Genomic DNA, 23,878 nt, shown 5'->3' with positions numbered 1-23,878 from the left:
ATAAAAGCTCTTACAGTGTGCTTTTAAGTATATAAAGAGAAGAGAGTAGCTAAAGTAAATAAAAACAGAAAATGCTGGAAAAACTGAGCAGGCCTGGCAGCATCTGTGGAGAGAATATTCCGAGCCCATTAGTGGTGGGCGTGATAGGTGGTGTACACGGAAAATATGGCACGATCTGCTTCATGATGGTATGAAGGCAGGTCGCGATCGTCCACCCAGCTTGCCGACGTCAGGCCGCATTTCCTGTCATTGCTTGACAAGGACTAATTGTAATACATTAGCATATAATTAAAAGGCCACCCCGCCAGGCTTTTGGAACCCCGCTGTATTGTCCATCCACGTCAGTGGGAATGCACGCCGACATGTTTCACAACTGCACGCAGGCGATGTGCACTTGGCGGCTTTCACTTTGGGGGAACTGAGGTGAGTGAGCAGCAGCATTCTCCACTGCTCGCCTGTTGTTTACAGAGGCGGGGGTACCTGATGGCTGGCCCCGGAGGAGACTGCTGAGGTGGGTGGGGGGGGCGTGGGTTGTCCAGTACAAGTGCTGGCCAGCCTCGGAGGTGACTGCTGGGGGGAGGGGGGGGGGGCAGTGGGGGGGTGTCTGGGGACAAGTGCTGACCAGCCTTGGAGGTGACTAAGGGGTGGGGGGTCAAGTGCTGCCCTGGCGCTGCATCCTGTGCACAAGCAATCGAGGTGGGGGGCAGGGTAAGCGAGGGAAATGGCCACGCATTAGGGATACCTGCATAAACTGACCACTGCAGAGATAGCGGTTGCACCAGTAGTAATCGTCCAAGAATCCTTAAATTCTGGAAAAGTCCCGGAGGATTGGAAAACTGCCATTGTAACACCCTTATTCAAAAAGGGAGGGAGACAAGTAACAGGTAACTATAGGCCAGTTAGCTTAACATCTATCATTGGGAAAATGTTGGAGCCTATTATAAAGGATGTAATAGCACAGCATTTAGAAATACATAATATAGTCAAGCAGAGTCAGCACAGCTTCAGGAAGGGGAAATCATCCCTGACAAATTTATTAGAATTCTTTGAGGAGATAACAAGTAGGATTGATAAAGGGGAACCTGTAGATGTAATATATTTGGATTTCCAAAAGGCATTCTATAATGTACCACACATAAGGCTACTTAATAAGATTAGAGCCCACTGTTTTGGGCTGGTATATTAGCATGGAAAGAGGATTGGCTAATAGAAGACAGAGTTGGTAAAGGGTGGTAGCATTTTCATGATGGCAACCTGTAACTAGTGGAGTGCCACAGGGATCAGTGCTGGGGCCACAATTATTTACAATATATGTTAATGACTTGGATGAAGGAAATGAATGTTGCCAAGTTTGCAGATGACACAAAAATAGGTGGGAAGGCAAGTGGTGAGGATGACACAAAGAGTCGAGAGGGATATAGACAGATTAAGTGAGTGGGCAAAACCGTGGCAGATGAATATAATGTGTGAAAGTGTGAGGTTATGCACTTTAGCAGGAAGAATAGAGGAGCTGAATATTATTTAAATGGAGGAAGACTGAAGAAAGCTGCACCAAAGAGTGATTTGGGGGTCCTCGTGCATGAATCCCAAAAAGCTAACGTACAAGTTCAGCAGGTAATAGGTCAGGCAAATGGAATGTTGGTCTTTATTTCAAAGAGAATGGAGTAAAAACTAGGGAAGTCTTGCTAAAACTATACAAGGCACTAGTTAGACCACACCCAGAATACTGTGATCATTTTTAGTCACCTTATCTAAGGAAAGATCTACTGGCATTGGAGGAAGTCCAGAAAAGATTCACTGGGTTGATCCCGGGGATGGAGGGATTTTCTTATGAGGAGAGATTGAATAGGTTGGGCCTGTACTCATTGGAGTTTGGAAGAATGAGAGGCAACCTTATTGAAACATATAAGATTCTTAGGTGGCTTGACAGGGTAGATGCTGAGAGTTTGTTTCCTCTTGTGGGAGAGTCTAGTACCAGAGGGTATAATGTCAGAGTAAGGGGGTGCCCATTTAAAACAGAGATGAGGAGGAATTTCTTCTCTCAGAGGGTAGTCAATCTGTGGAATTCTTTACTGCAGAGGCTGGGTCATTAAGTATATTCAAGGCTGAGATAAGCAGATTTTTAATCAGTAAGGGAATCAAGGGTTATGGGGAAAAGGCAGGAAAGTGGAGTTGAGGATTATCAGATCAGCCATGATATCATTGAATGATGGAGCAGACATGATGGGCCAAATAGCCTACTTCTACTCCTACATCCTATGCCTGTGCAACTGAGATAGATCAGGCGCAGCCACAATGATAGGATTGGGGTCAGGCTCCTAGCCTGTCTGCCCATGCAATCAATGCGGAGGCACCAAAGAGTCATCTAGCGCTCCATACCTTACCACCCTCCTGCCCAGCACAGTCTTCAAGTCCGCCAACACTTTATAGGACTGTGGAGCAGTTGGGCTGCATACGTTCTACAATCTCCTCACCAATGCTGGCCATGTAGCAGTCACTGCTGGAGGTGTTCACAGCCCTTTGCAATCTCAGCATCCTGGTTTGGACCATGTACTCCATGTCACAGGTTGACAGGGCAGTTATGCAGCGCACTCATCTCTGGCCATCCAAGGAGTGACTAACACTCCCCGGGAAGCGTTAAGGGGCGGTCACACAGGGCCAGGAAAGGTGCTAGATACAGCCATGATAACCACGTCTCATGCTACAGAAGGACCACGCCAGGATCATGGCCTACAGAGACCATAGAAGACTGAGGAGAGAGCGACTGAGGCGCCTGGCCATGCAAAGCAGGAACAGCAACCTCCTGAAGAAGGGGCAGCAGGGGCTCCCCCACATGCTGCCCAGGGTCAATAGTGAGTCATGGCTGGTCAGCACCTAGTGACACCCAGGGTCTATAGACACCGCCTGCCATTCCTGCAGATGACTGAGAACCAGTGTCGTCGACGACTGCGCATGTCTAAGGACCTGGTGGCTCACCTGCCACTTACTGCAGGGCTTGGCGCCCATGGGACCTCAAGGGCATCCACTGCCAGTGACTGTGAAAGTGACCATGGCGCTCAATTTCTATGCCAGTGGCTCCTTTCAGGGCTCCACAGGTAACCTCTGGAATTTCACATTTCGCCATCCACAAATGCATCCATGAGGTCATGGATGCCATCTCCTCCATGGCACACAGCTTTGTGCATTTCGCCTGGGACCAGGACAGCCAGGATGCAAGCGCCATTGGATTTGCCCTGATCTCGGGATTCCTACAGATGCAGGGTGCGATTGGCTGCACTCTTGTGGCACTCAGGTCTCTATCACTACATTCGGTGGACTTCTTCAACCACAAGGGCTTCCACTCACTAAACATGCAGCTGGTATGCGACCACCAGAAATGCATCCTGCAGGTGTACGCAGTTTCCAGGGAGTATGCATGATGCCTACATCCTGAGTTGCTCACAGATCCCTGCAGTCTTCCAGGGTCCACAGAGGCTGCAAGGTTGGCTCCTTGGAGACAAGGGCTACCCATAGAGGCCATGGCTGATGACACCCATGCGGCGGCCTCAGACTGCAGCAGAGCGACGCTATAATAAGGCTCATGCAGCAGCTTGCAACTTAGTGGAGCAGATTATCGGGATGCTGAAGATGCAGTTCTGGTGCCTGCACCAATCTGGTGGAGCCCTGCAACGCAGACGCAGTGTCACACATCATCGCCGTCTGCTGTGCCCTTTATAACCTGGCACTCCAACGGGGAGAGGAGCTGGCTGAGGAAGAGATGGAGGACCTGTACGTCTCCTCCGATGAGGAGGGTGCCGAGGGTGAGGGGGTCCTCAGTGGTGATGATGATGGGGATGAGTCTCTCACACTGACTAGATGAGGCAGGCACTCTTGGGAGGTGCTCATAGCTGCCAGATTTGTGGAGGATAATGACGACATGCAGGGAGGTGTCCCTGGAGATCCCCACATCGCTGCTGTGAACGTTTGACTCCAGTCTGACTTATGGCAGCGCCAATACCTTCTGTGAGAATGCTCCTTTCATGGAGATGCGGTGGAGGCCCTAATAGTCGCTCAATCGCAGGAGGATGACGACAACATGCAATGAGGACACTCCATAGATCTTCACATAGCCTCTAAGAATGTTTGACTCCTGTCTGGCTGAGGGCAACTCGCTTGCGCTCCATGATCAGGGCCATCTCAGATATGCAGCCACAAAACTTTACACGCATCTGATGCTGTGCCTGCCTTCAGCACCTCAGCCCTTCAGGAGCTGGTGCACAGCATCACTGGGTGCAGATGCTGGTGTGATGGGGGCCAGCCCCACCTTAAAGGTGCTGAGAGCACACAGAGAGAATGACAGAACTCTGTAGCGCCTGCCCACTACATTCTGGCAGCAATGACCAGCACTGCCGAGGTGCAGGCATCAGTAATGTTTCCAGGGAGTGTGAGGCTGGACCATCACTGTAGTCTGAAAGCTGCACAAAGCACAGGGAAGAGGCTCTGGACTTAAGACACCTGCCTTTTATCTTGTGCAGAAAAGTTTCACATCTGAGTGACAAGAACACTGCTCATCAGAACAAGGAACCACAGGCAGGGTGAAATTCTTAGGAGTTTATTGACAATAGTGAACAGTATGTACAAGTGATCAACACCTGTTCCCAGGCTGTGCAACTATTTTTACCTAACTTTCCTAACCCTGCCACTATGTCTTGGTGCTCCCCGGACGTCCACAGTGGAGGTGGAGGCAGCCTGCTGACTCTGATGCCCTGTCTGTGATTTCTTTGGCAGGCGACCTCTGGAGGGTCGAAACTGAGGGCCCAGCCTGCTTTTGGGGTCCCATTGTGTGGCAGTGGCAGCCTCCTCAGCCTATGAAGCTGGAGCTGTGGAGGAGACAGGAAGATAGGATTCGGCTGGGTTGGTCACTCCCAGAGTTACCTGGGTGGATGGCCCTGGAGTTTGTTCTTGCTGATCCTCCTCCCTAAGGGTGCCCAAGGGCCTCTGCTAACTCGGAAGGGGTAGCTGGAGTGAGATCAAGTTGCCCAGCACCTCTCTTGCGTACACACTGTTGGAGGCCAACTATGACATCAGCGATGGAGTCAAGCCCCCGCAGCAGTGCAGGAGTCACATCTGGACCGAGATCTCTATTGTAGCCACCATCCTCCCAGTGTTGAGCTCAATGCGCTATCACCTAGCCTGAAGACAGACTGACTCCTCCATTGTGCCTTGCAATCTGAGTGCAGCGGACATCCCTTCCTGTTGTTTCCTAGCTTGCCTTTGCAGCTCCAGCAATTGTGACATGACCGAGTCCAGAGGCTTGTCACCTGACTCGGACACAGCAACGTTCTTTCCAGCAGTCCTCCGAGTGCCGGGGACCTGGAAAGTCCCTGCTTCCACCTGCTGTTATTCAGAGAGTGTGATGTGCTCACCAGATTGTGATCCCGAGGCTACTATAAAGCCAGATCCCATCGAGGTGTGTGTCTACGTGCTGGTGGTCGAGGTGTGTGTCTACGTGCTGGTGGAGGGTGTGGGTAAACGCTGTGACAGGACCTCAGGGAGGATGCCTTCAGATTCCTCTTCAGAGGTTTCTTCGGAGCTTGGAGGCCCTGGGTCATGGACTCTGTTGACTGTTTGGCAGATGTGCCTGTGAAAGCAAGGGGAGATAATTAGTACATGGCAGTGGTCTGTGAAAGAGGACACATCACTCATGGCATGGTTATCTGATGGATGTTGCACTGCTGGATCCTCATTTGATAGAACAGTGCCAACCTCACAGGACCAGCCCCAGTCATTGCCAGCCAGCTGGGTGGCTTTTTTCGAATTCTGTCAGAACTTTGAACTCTGGCAGCCCTCCACCTGCCTGTGACCTTTCCATCCTGCTGTGTGCTAGTTTGTCCTGCAATGGATAGAAATGGGGAGTGTGTATCAGGACGCCTGCTGGGCCAGATGATAAGTATGCCTGGCTTGTGTGGGTGGTCAGTGGTCCCATGGACGGGATAAGGACAATGACCATGTTTGAGAAAGATTGATGTCTCTTGCACTGATGGTGATTGAGGGCCCTGTGGATGTGTGATGCGTTTGTGAGTGAGAGAGTTGGGAGTGATGAGAAGAGTGACTTACCCTGGCAGAATGGAGATCGTTCATCCTTTTGCGGCACTCAGTGGCTGTCCTCCTCTACAGGGCCTTTGCACTGACCACCGCCTCCCAAGCCGGGTTGGTGATTTTGCTGCAGCCAGAGCAGGAATAGAGCACATCCCGACGGGCCTCCACGGCATCCAGCAGTCGCTCAAGGGATCCGTCGTTGAAACAGGGGGCTACAGCCTTTTATCCTTTGCTGGCCACGTCTCCTGGGCAGCAGTGGTGAGCTGTTGGCGATGAGCACTTTGATGGTGGCTACCTTTTACAGATGGCAGCCAGCATGATGCAACAGCAGGGTGATGGCAAGTGGGCGAATGAGAGCCTACTCGCCATGGAAACAGCGTGTTTTGCAGGTGAATAACGAGGCGGGCTTGGGATGATATGGCATGAAAACCTGCCTTTTTCTCATTGGCGGGTAGGGCTCCATTTTACCGCGCGTTCCCGCACTTAGTGCGATTCTGGGAAAATTCCACCCAGAGGTAACTCTGATTCCATATAACTCTTCTTCAGAGCAGAGAGCTCTGAAGAAGTCATACGGACTCGAAACCTCAACTCGTTTTCTCTCCACATATGCTGCCAGACCTGCTGAATCTTTCCAGCATTTTGTGTTTTTATTTCAGATTTCCAGTATCTGCAGTATTTTGCTTTTATTTTAGCTGAAGTAAATGTTGGTCCCTTAGAACAACAGTCAGGAGAAATTATCACGGGGAATGATGAAATGGCAGAAGCATTGAACAAATATTGTGTCTGTATTCACAGTGGAAGTCACAAGTTCCATACCAGAAATAGATAGTAACATAAGGGCCAAAATGAGCGAGGAAATTAATATCAGCAGAGAATAAGTATTAGAGAAACTTAAAGGACTAAAATGTGACAACGCCCAGGACCCGATGGCTTATATTCTAGAGTTCTAAAAGGATGGCGGATGTGCTAGCTATGATTTTCCAAAATGCTTTAGATTCAGGAATGCTCCCATGAAACTGGAAGTTGGGAAATGTTACACCACTTTAAGTAAGGAGAGAGAAAGTGAACTACAATCCAGTTAGGCTATCAGTTGTTGAGGAAATGCTGGAATCTATTATTAAAGATGACTTAACGATGCAGTTAGAAAAGCATGGTATAACTGGAACAAGTAAACATGGTGTTACTAAAGGGAAATCCTGTTTGATGAGTGTGTTTTTTGAGGATGTAACTAGGAGGGTAGATAGAGGGGAACCAGTAGATGTAGTATCCTTGGATTTCCAAAAGGTATAAGGTTCCACACAAAAGGTTAATAGGCAAGATAAGTGCTCATGGAATGAGGGGTAATATTTTAGCATGGATAGAGGAATCGTTATCAGATAGAAAAAAACAGAGCAGGCATAAATGGGGCCTTTCCAAGCTGGCAGGCAGTGAATAGTGGAGTGCCACAATGGTCAGTGCTGGGGTCTCAGCTTTTTACAATCTACATTAAAGACTTAGATTCATTATTCTCTTTCTCTTCATCTAAGTTTGCTGATGATACCAAGCTAGGTGGGAAAGTAAGCTTTGGGGAGGACACAGAGGCTGCAAGGTATAGACAGGTTAACTGAGTGGGTAATAAGTTGGCAGATGGAATATAATATAAGGTATGTGAAGTTATTCACTTTGGTTGTAAGAATAGAAAAGCTGAATATTTTTTTAAAAACGTGAAACTTGTTAGCATTGATGTTCAAAGAGGCTTGGGTGTGCTTGTACAAGTAATGCAGAAAGTTAGCATGCAGGTGCAAGCAATTAGGAATTGGCAAATGGCACGTTGCCCTTTATTGCAAGGGAATTGGCATACCAGAATAAAGCAGCGTTGCTGTGATTGTACAGAATTTCGGCAAGACTACATCTGAAATATTGTTGTGTAGTTTTGGTCTCCACATTTAAGAAAGGATATATTTGCACTGGAGGCAGTACAGCAAAGGTTCACTAAGTTGGTCCCTGGGATGATTGGTTGGTCCAATGATGAGAGGCTAAGTAAGTTCTCTGGAGCTTACAAGAATGAGAGGTAATCTCATTGAAACCTACAAAATTCTGAAGGAGCTTGACAGGGTGGACGCCGAGAGATTGTCTCCGCTGGTTGGGGAGTCTAAAACATGGGGGCATAGTCTCGAGATAAGGGGCCAAACATTTAGGACTGAGATGAGGAGAAATTACTTCACTCAAAATCTTTAGAATTTTCTACCCCAGAGGGTTGTGGATGCTCCATCATTGAATAAATTTAAGGCTGGGATAGACAGATTTTTGGTCTCAGGATATTAGAGTTGAGGCCAAGGATCAGCCATGATCGTATTGATTGGCAGAGCAGGTTCAACAGGCCATATGGTCTACTACTGCTCCTATTTCTTGTGAAATAGTTGAACAAGAGTTTAGTGCTATTTGTGTTAATTTTATTCTGTTGAGTCATCCCTTTTAGGAAAACTTGAGGCTTCTCCAACCAGGACTGAGAAATAGAGGGGGAAAAAAATGAAAAACTGATTGATAACCCACTACCTCTTTGCCAACTGTATTATCTTATGAATGAATTCACAACATATGTTGAAGGGAAAACCAATTTTTAATAAATCAAAAACATAAAGCAATTGTATAAAATTATCATTCAATTCTGACACTCCATTTCCTACTTCCTGCTAAGAATATACATTCCATAGGAAATTAACATTATGCTAATGTTTGCAGCAAGTTATTCCATACAGCTTTGTTTTCTTGAAGAAAAAAATTCAAATAGTGCAAACCAGGAATCCCCTCATAGTTCACAAATGTATTTTATTCCATTAAATGCAAATCACAAAAGGATTGTGAATAATCAACTTTCTAAACAAAGTCTGACTTGGAAAAACAAGCAAAATTTTGCACCAAAATGACAAATTGGCAATACCAGTAGGCTGGTAATAGTATCTGTAGGATAGGTAGGAAAGAATAGGGATGTAACAAGGTCTTCCAATGAGATTATTGAGGTCTCAATTCTGCAGGTTCTAATTCTTTGGAATTTTCCCCAAAACCTTCTTGATTCTGTAGTTTTACTAACAGCCAAACAAAATTTGAAAATTATAATATCTGGGCCACACAAATACCTTTGGTATTTGCATGTTACGACACAAAATGGTCATTTGACAGGGATAGTACCCTTTTAAATGTAAATTTCAATTAACGGGTATCATGTTGAAATTTCTCATTTTTCAAAAAATATAATTTGCACAGCATTTGTGCACAAGACAAAAGTAGTAATAATGGCTTTCATCCTTATAAAAAATATTAGGGTTCTCCCCAACAACTCAGTTTAAAAAAAAAATAGCTTATTAAATGCTAGCTCACAGGATGTTTCGCTGCAAGACTCCCTCCACATCAGGTGTGGTTAACTCGTACCATTGTTAAAAACCTATAACTACCAGACTGCACAGATTGCAATTTTGTTAGAAAGCATGTTGCATACTCGATATCACAGTACCATAGCTACACAAGCATGCAAGCAGTTTTGAAAGTTATGATTACAACTTTATTTCTGGTGACCAAACCTTTCCTGGTGGCTGGGAGAAAGAAAAGTTGAACCACAAACAAGCAGGCTGCAGCTTCACTATAGGCATTGACCAAATACTCAGTCTACTGACATCCGGACTAAATGGAAGCTCAGTCTCCAGAGGTACCAGCAAGAACTCTAAGCTTCAAAGGATTTCAAACACTTGTTGAACCAGCAGCTATGCATCATTTAAACTTACAGCTTTGCCAAAGTCAGGAATGCCACTGAAGATAGTAGCATGAAGCATAGGGCCCATCTGATAAGCAGGATTGTGCTTACTAGCTGACAAGACTAGATCTTGCAACGTTTTGCAAGAAAAAGGAAAAGATGACCTAAAAAGAATTTTCAAACTTTGGGGGTGAAAACAAAGAGCTAATGTTAAGAAGAAACCATCACCACTTTAAAAGAAACATCATGGCACGCTAGAAGCACATTTCAAAATCTCCCCACACATTTATACATGCTAACAACAGACACCCACATCATACGTTTTTGATATATCTTTGACTCTGGAAATTTTACACCAATAGTGACTTGTGCAGATGGGAAAATTAAAAGGAAAATTGACAACTTGGGTTTACTAAGCTGCTACGGTATATAATGACAAGAGTCCTGAGAAACAGCACAATATGAAAAAAATCATTGCCCAGATCTTTTCTTAAAATTGTACAGTGGATTTCCAATTTTATACTGATGTGTTATAGGAACTGATTGTGTTATTATTATTTCAACTCAGCACATACTGTATCTGCTGAAAAACCCATAGGTTAATAGCAATAAATTAGTATCAAAGGGTCAGCTGGCCCATCAGTTATTCAATATATCATTTAAGCTAAACATGTGTCAGTCATTAAAATAATTGGAAGTCCATTGTACTTTATATCAATTTAATCAAAAGGTACTCAAGAGCTCATGAAGCAACACATTTGTCTTTTAAGAAATCAGAACAAGGGAGTTTTCTTACTAGTCGTCCAGAAACAAAATTATGCAGAGATTCAATCTGGGATTAAGAAAAACAACCTTCTTTGCAATGTCAATAAGAAACTCCATAATTTCTAAAGGATTAGAAACATTAAAAGCCAAAAATGAAAAAGAATGCTTGTTATACATCTTGTTCATGTTTTCAGAGAATTACAAAATCATAAGAATTTTGGCTGAAGAAGCTATTTGATCTCTGTTCCAGAATGCCAACCCTATTATTAAAGGATTTAGCTATTTCATGAACAGGAGGCTGAAGATCCCTAGGAGATCCATCCTTCCACAAAACATTTTCTTCTGATAGGTGGGATCAACCTTGTCCTCAAATGTGTTGGTGCTAGAAATTGAATAGCCCCTTCACATTGGGCATAGTAGTACTCTAGACTTGGCCTCATAACAGCACTTCCATGACTGGCACTGATTTATCAGAGTTTGCAGTATAACTTCAAATTGTTATGGTCACTTGCACAGTTATTTCTCTCAAGTTTCTTGCCTCACCCAGCCTCCAGTCTCTAACTTTGATGCACCTCCCAATTTGGGAACTTCTGCTTTAGCACATTTTCTAGTGACCAGTGGGTTTGCAGTCAGCTAGTTGGAAAGTTCTAGAGTTTAGGGGAGGGGTCACAAACACATGAACAAAAGAATGTCCATTAAAAATCTAAGAAGCCTAATTAAATTGTTACTTCATGGACTGCTCACTTAAGATAGCAAATGTGCTGAAGTAAATACCATTTCCAAACATCAGCAAAAATGACCTAATTCCTTTGCTTAGCCTAGTCAGTCAATGACTAGGGGATAGAACAACAACAGAAGTAATTAATACCTCTTCTGTCCCTGACTCAATCTTCTTAAAGTCCAGGGTACACCTTTATTCAAAAAAAAAATCCTGTTTTAGATATTTAAAGAGACAAAAAGAGATATAACTGAAGTAGATTAAACATTTATATGTGAATCTGATCTTTATTTAAATTGAGAGAATTAAAAGAACCTGGTGTATAAATAGATAACATTCTTTCTGTTCCTTTGTTCCCACTGTTATATGTCTGGAAACCACCAGGGGGCACTTATTCGGTATCTTTTCTGATCATAAATTGCACAATGTAGTACATGCCAGTGAATAGGAATTCTCTATTTGTATTGCTCAGGCCCAGATTTATGGCATTTGATTTAAAGGAATGACTGGATAAAAAGGTAGTGTGTATTCATCAGGAGTTTCGAATAAAGACTTTGTCCATTTAATATTCCACCCATTCCATAGTCTCAGTAGAAATGAAAAATATTGCACTAAGGAGTTACGACTTTTAAACAAAAAGAACTTAGTATACACAATAAATCAATGCCAAAAAAGCTTTTATACAGCTGACTTTTTGAAATGCACAAGTCTCAATCATTCAGCAATAAACTGCAGTCAAGTTTTTTTCTCACCTTCACTACAAGTAGTTAAGGATCTCAGTGCAGTGCAAACATATCCAAAACCCCCAACACTGATATGCAGGGCTTTTTTTTCAGAAAAGCAGAGAACCAACTCTCAATCCTTCATGTGATGATTGCAATTGTTCAAAAGTAGTCGGAACAACTTCTCTCACTAGTTCTAGACAGAGCTGCAGAAGAGCAATGTGATTTGGGTGTTTATGTACAGAGGTACAAAAAGGCAAATGGAATGTTAGCCTTTATCTCAAGTGGATTGGAATACAAAAGGGGATGAAGTTAATGCTTCAGTTATAGCGAGCCTTCTGAAGTATTGGAAGATGATAGAGTACGTACAGAAAAAGTATTTTCGCTGATGAGGAAAATAAAGAACAAGGAGGTACAATCTTAAAATTAAATCTAGATGACCGAGGAGCAAGATCAGGAAGTAATTTCACACACGCATGCGTGACATACACAGTTGTAGAAATCTTTTAATTTGCTCTCCCCAAAAGGTTGTGGATGCTTGGTCAAATAAAAATGAGACCGAGATTGCTGGTAAGGATAGCAAAGGGTATGGAACAAAAGTGAGTTGTTGGGTACAGGGAACGTTGAGGGTACAGATCAGCCATGATCTCACTGAATGGTGGAACAGGCTCAGAGGCTGATTGGCTTATTCCTTTGTATCTCAGAAAGTCTGTACAATAATTGCAGCTTACATTCCTGTGGAAATGGCAATTATGAAAAAGCATGGTTAATTGCAAATGAAGATGAGGGCAGAAAGATGTTGAATGATGTTCCTGGTGTATATTATTCAGGATAAAATATGGAAATTGTGGCAGTAAATCAAAAAATATGAAATGCAGAGACTAAAAGTCCTAAAACACAACATGTCATCATCCTCTGTGACAACTCCTTAGCAATTTATATGTACCAAGAGTGTGAAACCTCACATGTACTCATTGTGTCAACATTGGACAAAAATAAAGGAAGTGACATAATTACCAGAAAATGGCAAATCTACAATAAACTAGCCTATAATCTTGCAACCTTAAATTGAATCCTGGGCATGTAACACTTAAGACAGCTTTAATATTGTTTTTTGGGCTAAGCTGAAATTGAATTTCAGTTGCAAGAGCCTTAAATGACCTTAATTATGCAACATTTTACACAGAAATAGATGTTTAAGAGGCTGGAACCAAAAGTACCCATAACGAGGTTTTGCAGAGGGCTAGCTCGTGCAGAATCACTGGAATTTATAAATAAGGAAGAAAAGACAAGAACTGAAACTCCAAACTTAATATTCAGTGTGCATTGACCAGTTTTAAATTAAAAAGGGAACTATCTTTCAGTGGTATCCAGGGACCAGCCAAAACTTCCTCCACTTTTTTTTGCTTGGACAATCAATTATGACAGCAGGCACCCGAGTTAAATAGCATTAACACATTTTTAAAACTAGCTTCTAAAACAATTGAAGTTTCTCTAGGATTGTCCCAGAAACCGTACTATAAAGATTTGCTGCAATACATTTGCATTATCATTGTGGATTGTTGCTTTAAGTCAACTTTACTAAGGGTCACATGGTCAGAACAGCCAATCAACACTGAGCACAGAGGTTTATAATGGACAGAGCTTTCCTAGTCTGGAGGGTGTATTGTAGCCTTGCTAGAGGCTTGCAGCTAATCCAACAGCTCTGTAAATAAAGCTCATTGTTCAACTAAAGAAGCCACTTGGTAGTACATCTCTAGAGTAATTCTCTGAACCAATTAACATATATGTGTAATTTGAAGTCAACACCAAGTCCTTCAATGCACCTTTAACAGTTACATATGTCCAACTCAAGTATTTTGTGGAAGTAAATTGTTCACTTTGCTGGACAGGGACAAGGATTTAAGCATAATCACAAAGGGCAAGAACTGATCGAGATTTAGAGGGAAACTCCAGCATCCAGGAAAATATTGGCTTCCAAGTACAATTCAGACTTTGATTCATACCAGACCTTTTGTTTCTACATTTCAGTTCCCTTTATTAGTGGTGTGATTTGATGAATTCTGGTGTAAATTAACCCCCTATATGGTACAATATTGGGGTTTCAGGGGAGAAATTGAGCTTATAAAACTTCCTCCAAAGTGTTTAAAATCAGATCAAGATCTTTCCATCATTCAGATTTAAAATTTAATTCATTAAGCTGAACCAGTTTTTCCCTCCAAGAAGCTTGCACATAACACCAATACTTTTAATGATCAAGGAGTGCAACTGGTGGAAAGATTTTGGTAGAATAAAAAAGTTCAAATCAACCCCAACACGTTACCTAAAGGTATCAATTCCATAATTTGATACATGAAACTTGACTTTTTCAGACCTAAGACATTTGTAGTAAATGTTCAGGACCTCCAAATATTAACAGGACTTCCAGTTAGTGGGAACACCTTTGGCACCTGGTTGGATATCTGGAATCTCCACAATAAGGTTAGACATTCAAGAAAGATCATTAATTGCTTCCCTCCAATTGTTAAAAAAGATGTTGCAAATTTACAAGTTCATTTGAATAAACAGGTGCATGTTAAAAGCTCCATGGATACAGAGGAAAGTATTTTAGGCAGGGAACAAATATTAATTTTCACTGATGTTCAACCCTAGCGCTCCCCAAATGGAGTTTAAAAAGACATTTAAATGCAAGTTTGGCTCACACGAAAGAAAAAGTAAAAAAAAGTCCTTAACATGCCAACTAACAATACTTCAAAACACAGCAGTTGCAATGTTGTGCAAGTTGATGAGTTTTTTTGGCAGAAGATTTCTAGTAGCTGTAGAGAGACAAAGGAGTATCCTCTTCCATCATGTCATCCTAATATTGAAGCAAAAACTAGTTTAGAAACTTCAAATAGAAAACCCTACTCCCCACCTCCACCATTAAAATAAGTTATCCTCACATTAAACGTGCAGAGTTTTCTTACCGTTTTTCTCTCCCGTCAGTAAGATTCCCATAGCACAGCTGGAAACATTCCATCTGGAGAGATCATTGGCACAAAATTGTACCAAATAATTCTGTGCCACAATGAACTACAGCATCAACACACAGACCCCCACACCCCTAGAAAAGACAGGGGTTGCAGACAATCCAGGTTGCAATTAGGACATTCGTTTCAGACAAACTCAAAATCCAGATTTCAGCTGCAGCACAATATCTGCACCATTCTCAATGCAGACACCTCGACAATTTTTTGGTAACACCAGTTTCCAGATCCATGGGGAAGATGGGCACTGAATTAATCAGCTTCAAGTGGCACTTCCATTCCCAAGTCTTGTGCAAATGAGGTTCCCTCCTGCTGACTGAAAACTCCAGCAGTGGGCACCATTAGTGTGCACCAACTGATGCAAACCAACCAATCGCTGCCATGGAATTTTGTGGCACTTCACTAGCAGAGAAACTAATTCACACTTATTGGATATACTTTTTATCATTATTTACATGCCAAAAGGATTTCTGGATCAGTTTATTATTGCACTGACTTTTTGCCAACTTCTCAAACCAATTATTGGACTGCTACAAACTTAACATATTGCTAAAGTGGTGTGGAAAAGAGGGGTTCCTCTTCATGGGGACACTGGCACCAGTTCTGGGACAGAAAGGAGCTCTCCCAATGGGATAGGATTCGTGTCCAAACAGAAAGGGTAAATAGGAAGCCAGCAAGGGCTTTAAAAAAGTAAGCAGGTGAGGGATCTATAAGAAAAGGAAGCAGCCCAAATGTTCACAAAATATAACAGGAGAACATGGGAAAGAATAAAGGACGACAATGATGGCAAGGCAATAAAAAGATGGGTAAACAAAAAGTGAAAGGAAATCCTATTGAAATGTCTGTACAGCAGTGCGCAAGGTGTTCATAATAAAATAGGGGAGCTGGAGGCAATCATGTGTTGAGGAACCAGACATAGTAGGGATTACTCAGACATGGGGTAGAATTTACCGCTCTGCATGCAGGCATGCACCAGACATGGTCGAGCGTGAAACAGCGCACTATGACACTGGGCAAGCGTCCTGACATCAACACACACTCGCGTGATATTTTGGTTGGCGGGGGGGGGGGCACGCACGCGAGAGAGTCAGCAGTGCGTCCACTGACAATTAAGAGGCCTATTAAATCGCTGCCCATTCAACCTTACAATTGGTGGCCAGGCAAATCGGCCAGGCAGCCTTTGCCTTTTTGGAGGAAACCCCATCCAAGGACAGGATAAGGTTTGAGAGATTAATTTTTAAAAAATCAAAAAGTTTTGAAAAAATTTTCATCCATATGTTGAGGTGTCTCGTTCTGATTTATGGACCATTTTTTCCCCAATTTTACATTCTGTTCTTATTAATTTTAAATTCGCAGCTCCCTGCCTTCAGGGAGCTTTCCTTCCGCGCTCCACCATCCCACATCGACTTTGGCGCTCACCCTCCTCCTGCCCCCACCGCGGCAGTGCTGAGCTTTTCAGTGCACCTTTTACACTGGCTGGCCGTTAATTGGCCATCTAGCGTGAAATCAGTCAGCAGTCCATTCCCTGGCTGCTCCTGGGCCTAAAGGTACACAACTGAAAAGGACATATTTCTTTAGGAAATGGAAGGTCATGTTAAATAGTTCACTATTAAGAAAACAGGCGTTAAAATATCAGGACAGTAACTTTCAATCCCATCTTACCATTGGAAGCTCATGAAGGCGTCTGAACTCTGGTTGGCTGTTTCGCTGACGGTACTTCAGGAATCCAAGAATTGAAACAATTCCAATAATTATAAAGAAAACTGTGATCATTCCTATAACAAGAGGGTCCACTTTGGTTCCATTTGGACTAGAAACTGGCTTCCCTGTTCAAAAGGAAAAGGCACTTTCACTGGTTCAGTCTGAAAGCAAGTCAATTTTCCTTCTCATCACCCTTCAACTTGTCCAATAGTTGTTTACCGTAACAAACTTACCCATTTCCTTTGACAGTCAAGGTCAGAAAAATTATCAATGGTCTGAAAGTTCCAAGAATGTTACAAAAGTTCCTGTTTTCTCTCTTTGGTGGTATCACAAATTCTGTTACCCATAGGCTTCTGTAAGTCTTCCCCCAAATTAGCCTCACCTTACAAGACAATGTGCAAAAACTTCAGAAAGTTGAAGGACAATTTAATTGAGATTTTTATGATAAAGAAATAAAAATTACAGAATAAGCTCATAAGAAATAGGAGTAGGCCATTCGGCCCCTTGAACCTGCACTGCCATTCAATAAAATCATAGCTGATTGTGGCCTTAACTCCACATTCCTGCCTGCTCCCCATAACCCTCAACTCCCTTGTCTGCCCCCATAACCCTCAACTCCCTTGTCTGCCCCCATAACCCTCAACTCCCTTGTCAATCAAAAGTCTAATGCAGCCTTAAATATATTCAAACACAGCCTCCACCGCTCTCTGGGTAAGAGAATTCCAAAAATTAACGATCCTCAAAGATTCCTCTTCACCTCCATTAGGAGGCCCCTTATTTTTAAACTGTGCCCTCTAGTTCTAGGTTCCCCCACGAGGGGAAACATTCAGCATCGACCCTGTCAAGCCCCCCACAGAATCTTGTTTCAATAAGAACGCCTCTCATTCTTCTAAACCCCACTGAATATGGGCCCAACCTGCTCAACCTTTCCTCTTAAGGCATCCCTTTCAACCTCCTCTGAACTGTATCCACTGCAAGTATATTCCTCAAGTAAAGAAACCAAAACTATACGCAGTACTCTTGGTGCAGTCTCAACAATGCCCTCTACAGCTGTAGCCTGACTTCCCTACTTTTATACTCCACCCTCCTTGCAAGTATCCTCATGAGATGATAAAAGGAAATGATAGTTACACTATAACTGTACTTATTCCTTCAGTGGTGGATTCAAAATAAGGGAGCATTACTTTAATTAGAGATAGGCCATTCCCACCTCGCACCCCCACCCACACCACAAAGGGTGGTGGAAATCTGGAACCCTCTCCCCAGAAAGGCAATGGATGCTGAGCCAGTTGAAAAGACTGGGATCAATAAGTTTTTGTTAGATGTGTATCAAGGGATAGGGAGAAAAAGCAAATAGATTGAGGTACATATAAATAAAATGGTAGAACAAGGTTTGAGAGGCTGTCAGGAACTTAGGATCAGGCCTGGGCTAAAAAAAAAAACACTGCAATTCAAGTATTGGACAAGGAAACAGAGGGTGGTCAGCTATGGTATGCCACTAGCTCAGTTAGAATAGGTTACAGAGGTAGCCTGATTCCCTATAGTGTCACAAAGTTTGCCGATGGTAGTTTGGTCTTCTTCAGTCATCTAGTTCCACCAGGAGAGTAAATAAATTTTAGATTCCACATAGTACAAATTATAGAACAATGATAAAGAACAGGACCAATTGGCCAAAATTCCTTTTGTAGTTCCATACTTTATGTTGCTGGATCATTTAAAAACTGTGGGTTGCACAGTTCTCTCTCCATTTGTCTCAAGTCCATTAAAAGGAATGGGGAGAATCTTGGAAATACAGGTTGCTCAACTCTTTCCTAAAATAAAATAAATTGTGGATATATTCACTTTTTCAGGATTCAGTTATGGAACCCCATATTTAATTATTTCACCAAATTGTACACTAGGGCTAGGATTTTGCAGTCCCGCCTGTGGCAGGAATTAGCACTGGCGGGACCAGAAAATTTTGAGAGCAGCCAAAAGTTCGTTGACTTTGGGCGGGAATTTCAGGCCCCACTGGAAAATCCCATCCTAAAGTGACACAAAGCAAAGAAATGAACTACAGCCCATAAATAGAATTTCTACAAGCCCACTTTTTCCAAAACCATACTGAATAATTGATGAATGTAGAAATTTGACAAAACAAGGATTACTTGTTGATTACTTAGAATATACAGGACAAGCAGGCAATTTGGTGCAGCTAGTCTTTGCTGGTGTTTAGACTCCATATGTCTCCTTATAGGACACAAATAAGCAGCTAATTTATTACCCACCATTCACCATCTTTTTGGTATTGGCCAAATTCCCCTCGCTATGCTGTACAGAAATAAATGTTGTTGTTTTGCTGATTGTTGTGCTACTTGTGGCAGCTGCTTTCACCATGGTGGAGGCTCTCGTATGGATGGTGGACAGGGCTACTGTAATGCTGGATGTCACTTCAGAGCCCTTGGATGTCACAGTTGGTGTGGTCTTAGAATCTTGCGAAGTTGGCTGCATTGGCAGGGTTTCAGACACTGGAGGCTGTACAGTTGGCATGACATTGGTTGAACCTAAAAACAAAACACAAGAGAAGCTCATTTGTAAAAAGATTATTCAGCAATCCTGAAGACAGTTAATTCAAAGAGTGGTTTCTCTCCTCCCCACAACTCTCAGTTTAGACTTGATGAAAAGTATTGCAGTAAATCAATTTGCTCAGTAGGACAAAAAGTGTTGGGTGTGTTTATAAATAACCACTGAAGGTCATTGTCAAGGACAGTGCCAGGTATGTAGCGGAGTTTCAATTATTAGCTGAAAACACTTTGCATCAATACAAAGCATTTTGTTATATAAAAACTTGATGACAGGCATTCCTACCCTGCCATCCAAAGAGTCAGATTCGAAGTCCAGGACCAGGCAGGCAAATGTGGGGAATCTCATGGTGGGGTGGGGAGGCTCGGGCTGGGGAGACTTCATGGAGAAGCCAAGGTGAGCGGTCGCACCCACGGGGGGGACTGATGTGGGAAAGGAGACACCTCAGGAAGGAGCCCCCTCCTTCCTGCCCGAGGTCCAAGCAGGGTGCCCTGTCTCGAACTCCTCTAGCCAGCCTCAAAATTAAGGTCAATGGGAAGCAGCCCCTAAGGGCTGCAATTGTGGTGAGGCGGGTGGGCTGCACTAGATGGGTTGGGAGGCGGGTAGGAGGGACACCAGGAATTTTACAGGACCCTGCCTGCAAACTCGCCAGTGGGAGGTGGGATGGGGTTCTGGTTGGTGGAGACTAAAATTCCACCTCAGGCAACAGGTCTTCAGAATTGAATTTTGGGAAGTTATCTCAGAACATCTCAAGAAAGATCATCCCAAATCACTTTGGGCTCCCACTATTGGCATTATAATTCACAGGATCCTAAGAAAATGTCTAGGCTTTATTTTTAAATACATTAATTTGAGTAAGCAACCAATTATCCCATCACACCCCGAAGCAGTAGTGATCCAATGCTACAGCTAAGTAGGTAGTGGTCAGAAGCCAAAATAAAAACAGAAAAAGCTGGAAACACTTGGCAGAACAGGCAGCACCTGTGTCAAGAGAAATAGTTAAAGTTTCAAGTCAATGGCTTTCATCAGAACCGTGGTGGTCTGAAGCTGAAGGCACCTACACAGCACCAATGAAAAAGTGCGCAGACTGATAACACTGGTGGCCTAGAATCACACCTTTACAAAAACTTCAAACTTGCCCAGAACTCAAGTTCTCAAATGGCCAATGCTAGAGTAGGAATTAAGAATTTTCAACCCTTACAATGCACCCCATCCCCACCACTATTTTAAAAATCAAATAAATTCAGCAATTTAAAAAAAATGACATTCTATGTTCTTTTCAAGTTGCTCAATCGAAGGAGAGAAAAGTTGAGGTTTTAAAAAGAAAAAGGAAAAATCTGCTTTTGCCACCTTTCTTAGTCAGAGGAACAGGGTGCAGGGAAGAATAGTAGAAAATAATTCCTTAGGGCTCCATTACTTGTGCTTAGTACATTTTGAAGATTCATAATATTCAGTGTAAGCGTAACAGGGTCAATTGAGACCTCAGGGGATGGTTGTCCCTGCCCTTTTCATGAGTCACTCCAGACCCAGGTAAGAGTCCCATGCTCAGGGATATAAGCCATCTTGTTGGTGAAGAGCTAGAACTTGAGGGACAAACAGCTGTTTACAGACCAAGGACCTCCAGGAGGAGGAAACAATGGGAAACCATCTCATTCTTTTCCCTAATCATATTGGATATTGAGAACGGGAGACTCCGACTTGCAAGTGAAGGGGAAAACACACTGCCACAAGATGTGGGGAAATGAGCAGAGGACCTTGTCCTTAGGCAGATCATTCCTACAACAAATATTCAACATACCAACACATCATTTTTAGAAATCCATGGCAATATTTTTTTTTTAAAAACCTTCACTGCCTCATCTCCTCAGTATGCCAGGCCGGTCTTCAAAACAAATAAATTGATGGAATAAATTTAGGTTACTTTTTAAAAAATATATATATATATATATAAAATCTATCAGAATGATTTCACTCCTACAATTTTAGTTCAAATTGTACCCGGAGGGTGAGAAGACCTTGAGGCTTTAATCTCTTTCTCCAAGAGTCTACAGCACAACAGTAGCTTCTGGGATAGTATTAGTATGTAATTTTTGTTCAAATTAATGAACAATAAAGTCTTACCTTTTGATTCCTTCTGTCCAGATGTTGTAGGAGGCATACCAGTTGGTTCAACTGTGGTTTCATGTCTGGTGTCATTAGCAGTTGAATATATTTTCCCAGATGTCTCCATTTGCTGTGGGACTGTTGTAATTTTGACAGGGCCAATTTTAGTAGCATGTCCATTTCTCTCAGTCATGGCAGAGCCAACACTGACATTCACTGATTTTGTACTAGGACTACTGCTACTTGTAGAACTTGGTATGCTACCTTGGATTTCTGTTTCATTCCCTGTTTGAAGATCACTGCTTGTATCATTATTAGTCATTCCATTCTTATTGGTCATGTCACTTGTATGTGGAGTATCAGTCAGGGTGTTGACAGTTGCATTTGCAGATGAATAGTTAAAGCCAGTTCCACTTATCAGGCTTGGAGTAGTGGTAGTGCCTACAGTGCTTCCAATGACAGTGTGGGGTGTGGTGTTACCACTGGCTGCTGTTGTTGCAGAGTTATTGGATCCCATTATTGTTGTTGACGAATTAAATGCAGGTGATGCTGCATCACTGGACGTCGTTTCTATTGGATCAACTGGGCCCATCGTAGAGGTCCCTAAATTAAAATAGAAAACAGAAGAAAATTCTCAGTGGGAAGGATCAATGGATCATACGATGGTCTTTGGTCATCAGCATCAATATCAAAATCTGCTCATTTAGCTGTTGGAATCACAGAAGCCTGCAACACTTCATGTAGATTAACTTATGGAATTTCTTTTGTGCATCCCTCAAACTTCATCTACACCAAGAACAGATTGTTCTATTATACAAGAAAGGCAGTACCATTTTTATACCACAGAGCTGAGAGAAATTCCACTATATCCCTGAAGTTGGGGAGGGGGTGCAGTTTAGATGGACAGGCAGACAAAAGAAGGGGTGGGGGACAGGGAGGAGAGGGTAGGGAGGAACCTCAACCCTGCATAGTTCCATGGATGTATAAATTTAATTGGTGAAGAGCTTGCTTATCCCATTGTATAATCGAGGAATGATGTGCAATTAGGTTTACCAGCACTTTAACCAGATGGAGATGAGGCAGAGTGTCACAGTGATTCACCCTTCCTGCAGGGATGTCCCCCTGCCTTAGTTTAGTCCAACTGATCACTGCTGATCAGGAGTTGACCATCCTACTTCAACACCATATTTTTATAGTCAGTTCCCCCCCGCAATGTGTCAATGGGCGATGAACCCACTGCATCTACTACAGTCATGTGATCTACTCCCAAGCTTTTACAGTAATACTCTGAGCTCACAACACAGAAGTGTGTTTAAAGAAAAAAGTCTGCACCTCCTTTCAAATTTTTCCTACTACAGGGAAGTGCCTGACCTCAGAGTTAGAAAGTCAGCGGTTGGTAGTACAGAACTTGAATAATGCTGAAAAGAGAGACATGTTGCCAAAGCTTTTTGTCTTGCACTCATCAGAACAAACCCAAGAATGCAAAATTTCATACAAACAATCACAGCGATTTATACTATGGGAGAAAAAGTGTGCTGATTGGTTTGCAAGCCCACTCTGATTGGCTCAGGCAAAGACATGGCAAAAGCAACAGGGAACTTTAGGCTTCCCATGCTCCCGAGTAATTTAAAAAAGGCATAAGGTTAGAATGTATTTCTTTTGTTTGCAGAGAATGGGATTCTGCATCTGAATTTATGTCGCTTCTAGCCAGCATGAATGAACCACGTTATGAGCTTGACTTTTCATTAGTGTAGCTACTGACACACTCCGGATTGTTCAGCAAGTGCTAATAGCAGAAAGGGAGCAGATAGTGGAAAGGTGCAGGGACTGATGGGAATGAAAAGGTAGGGAGAAACACAAGTGAGGGGCTGCAAGGGAAGGGAGTCATTACAGCTTCTTGCTGTTATCTTAAAGGTAGATAACAAAATGGCTTCATCATGTGACTCGTACAAGTTCAAAGTCCTTTTTCCAAAAAAAAAAATAGGGTCATATGCTAATCACATATCCTGTGTGGTCATTTGATACCTTGAAATTCACCCAGCCTAATTTGGATGAGGGACCATCATGGAAGGTCAATGGGATCCATTCAGATTTGTCTAACAGAGTCTGGGTGTTTCTTTTGTCCATGGTGAGACAGAAAGATGGGCCAACTGGAATGCTGCAGTTCTTTTGTCATTGATCCATCCTTAAAAGGGATGTTTGAATTCCCTGGATGGCTGCAAATGTTCATATTCAATTAGGTATTTACTTGAGGATGAGGGCTCTCTGGATCTCTGAATGCCAAAGGTCACACGGTTTGCAGCTGCCATTTTAATAGTCTGTGTTCAAAATTTAAGTATTGAATGCAAGTGTATAATATATTGGAATTTGACAATAGACAATGCATAGCCCTGGATTCAAAGGACAATCAGCAAAGATGCCAGCTTTCAATCAATCAATCAATCATCACCCATCCTCTGTCCAGACCGCTCAGGAT

At 42.9% G+C, this 23,878-nt stretch overlaps 1 protein-coding gene across 6 annotated transcripts in view; it reads right to left on the bottom strand.

Moving 5' to 3' along the window:
• Positions 1-8,658: 8,658 nt before the first annotated feature.
• The window catches only part of LOC121289048 (mucin-5AC-like), a 117,130-nt gene continuing 101,910 nt past the window's right edge, over positions 8,659-23,878 (bottom strand). For all 6 annotated transcript variants that reach the window (XM_041207983.1, XM_041207984.1, XM_041207986.1 and 3 more), the window contains 4 exons: positions 21,421-22,005; positions 19,005-19,280; positions 16,699-16,862; positions 8,659-14,867 (listed from right to left, as the gene is read on the bottom strand). In XM_041207983.1, coding sequence (XP_041063917.1) covers positions 14,820-14,867; positions 16,699-16,862; positions 19,005-19,280; positions 21,421-21,994 — 1,062 coding nt within the window. In that variant the 5' untranslated portion in view covers positions 21,995-22,005 and the 3' untranslated portion in view covers positions 8,659-14,819. The remainder of the gene's footprint in view (positions 14,868-16,698; positions 16,863-19,004; positions 19,281-21,420; positions 22,006-23,878) is intronic.

Source organism: Carcharodon carcharias, chromosome 16, assembly GCF_017639515.1.
Source record: "Carcharodon carcharias isolate sCarCar2 chromosome 16, sCarCar2.pri, whole genome shotgun sequence".
Classification (NCBI taxonomy): domain Eukaryota; kingdom Metazoa; phylum Chordata; class Chondrichthyes; order Lamniformes; family Lamnidae; genus Carcharodon; species Carcharodon carcharias.
Note: the sequence above shows the minus strand (reverse complement) of the source record. Positions and strands in the feature narration are given on the sequence as shown.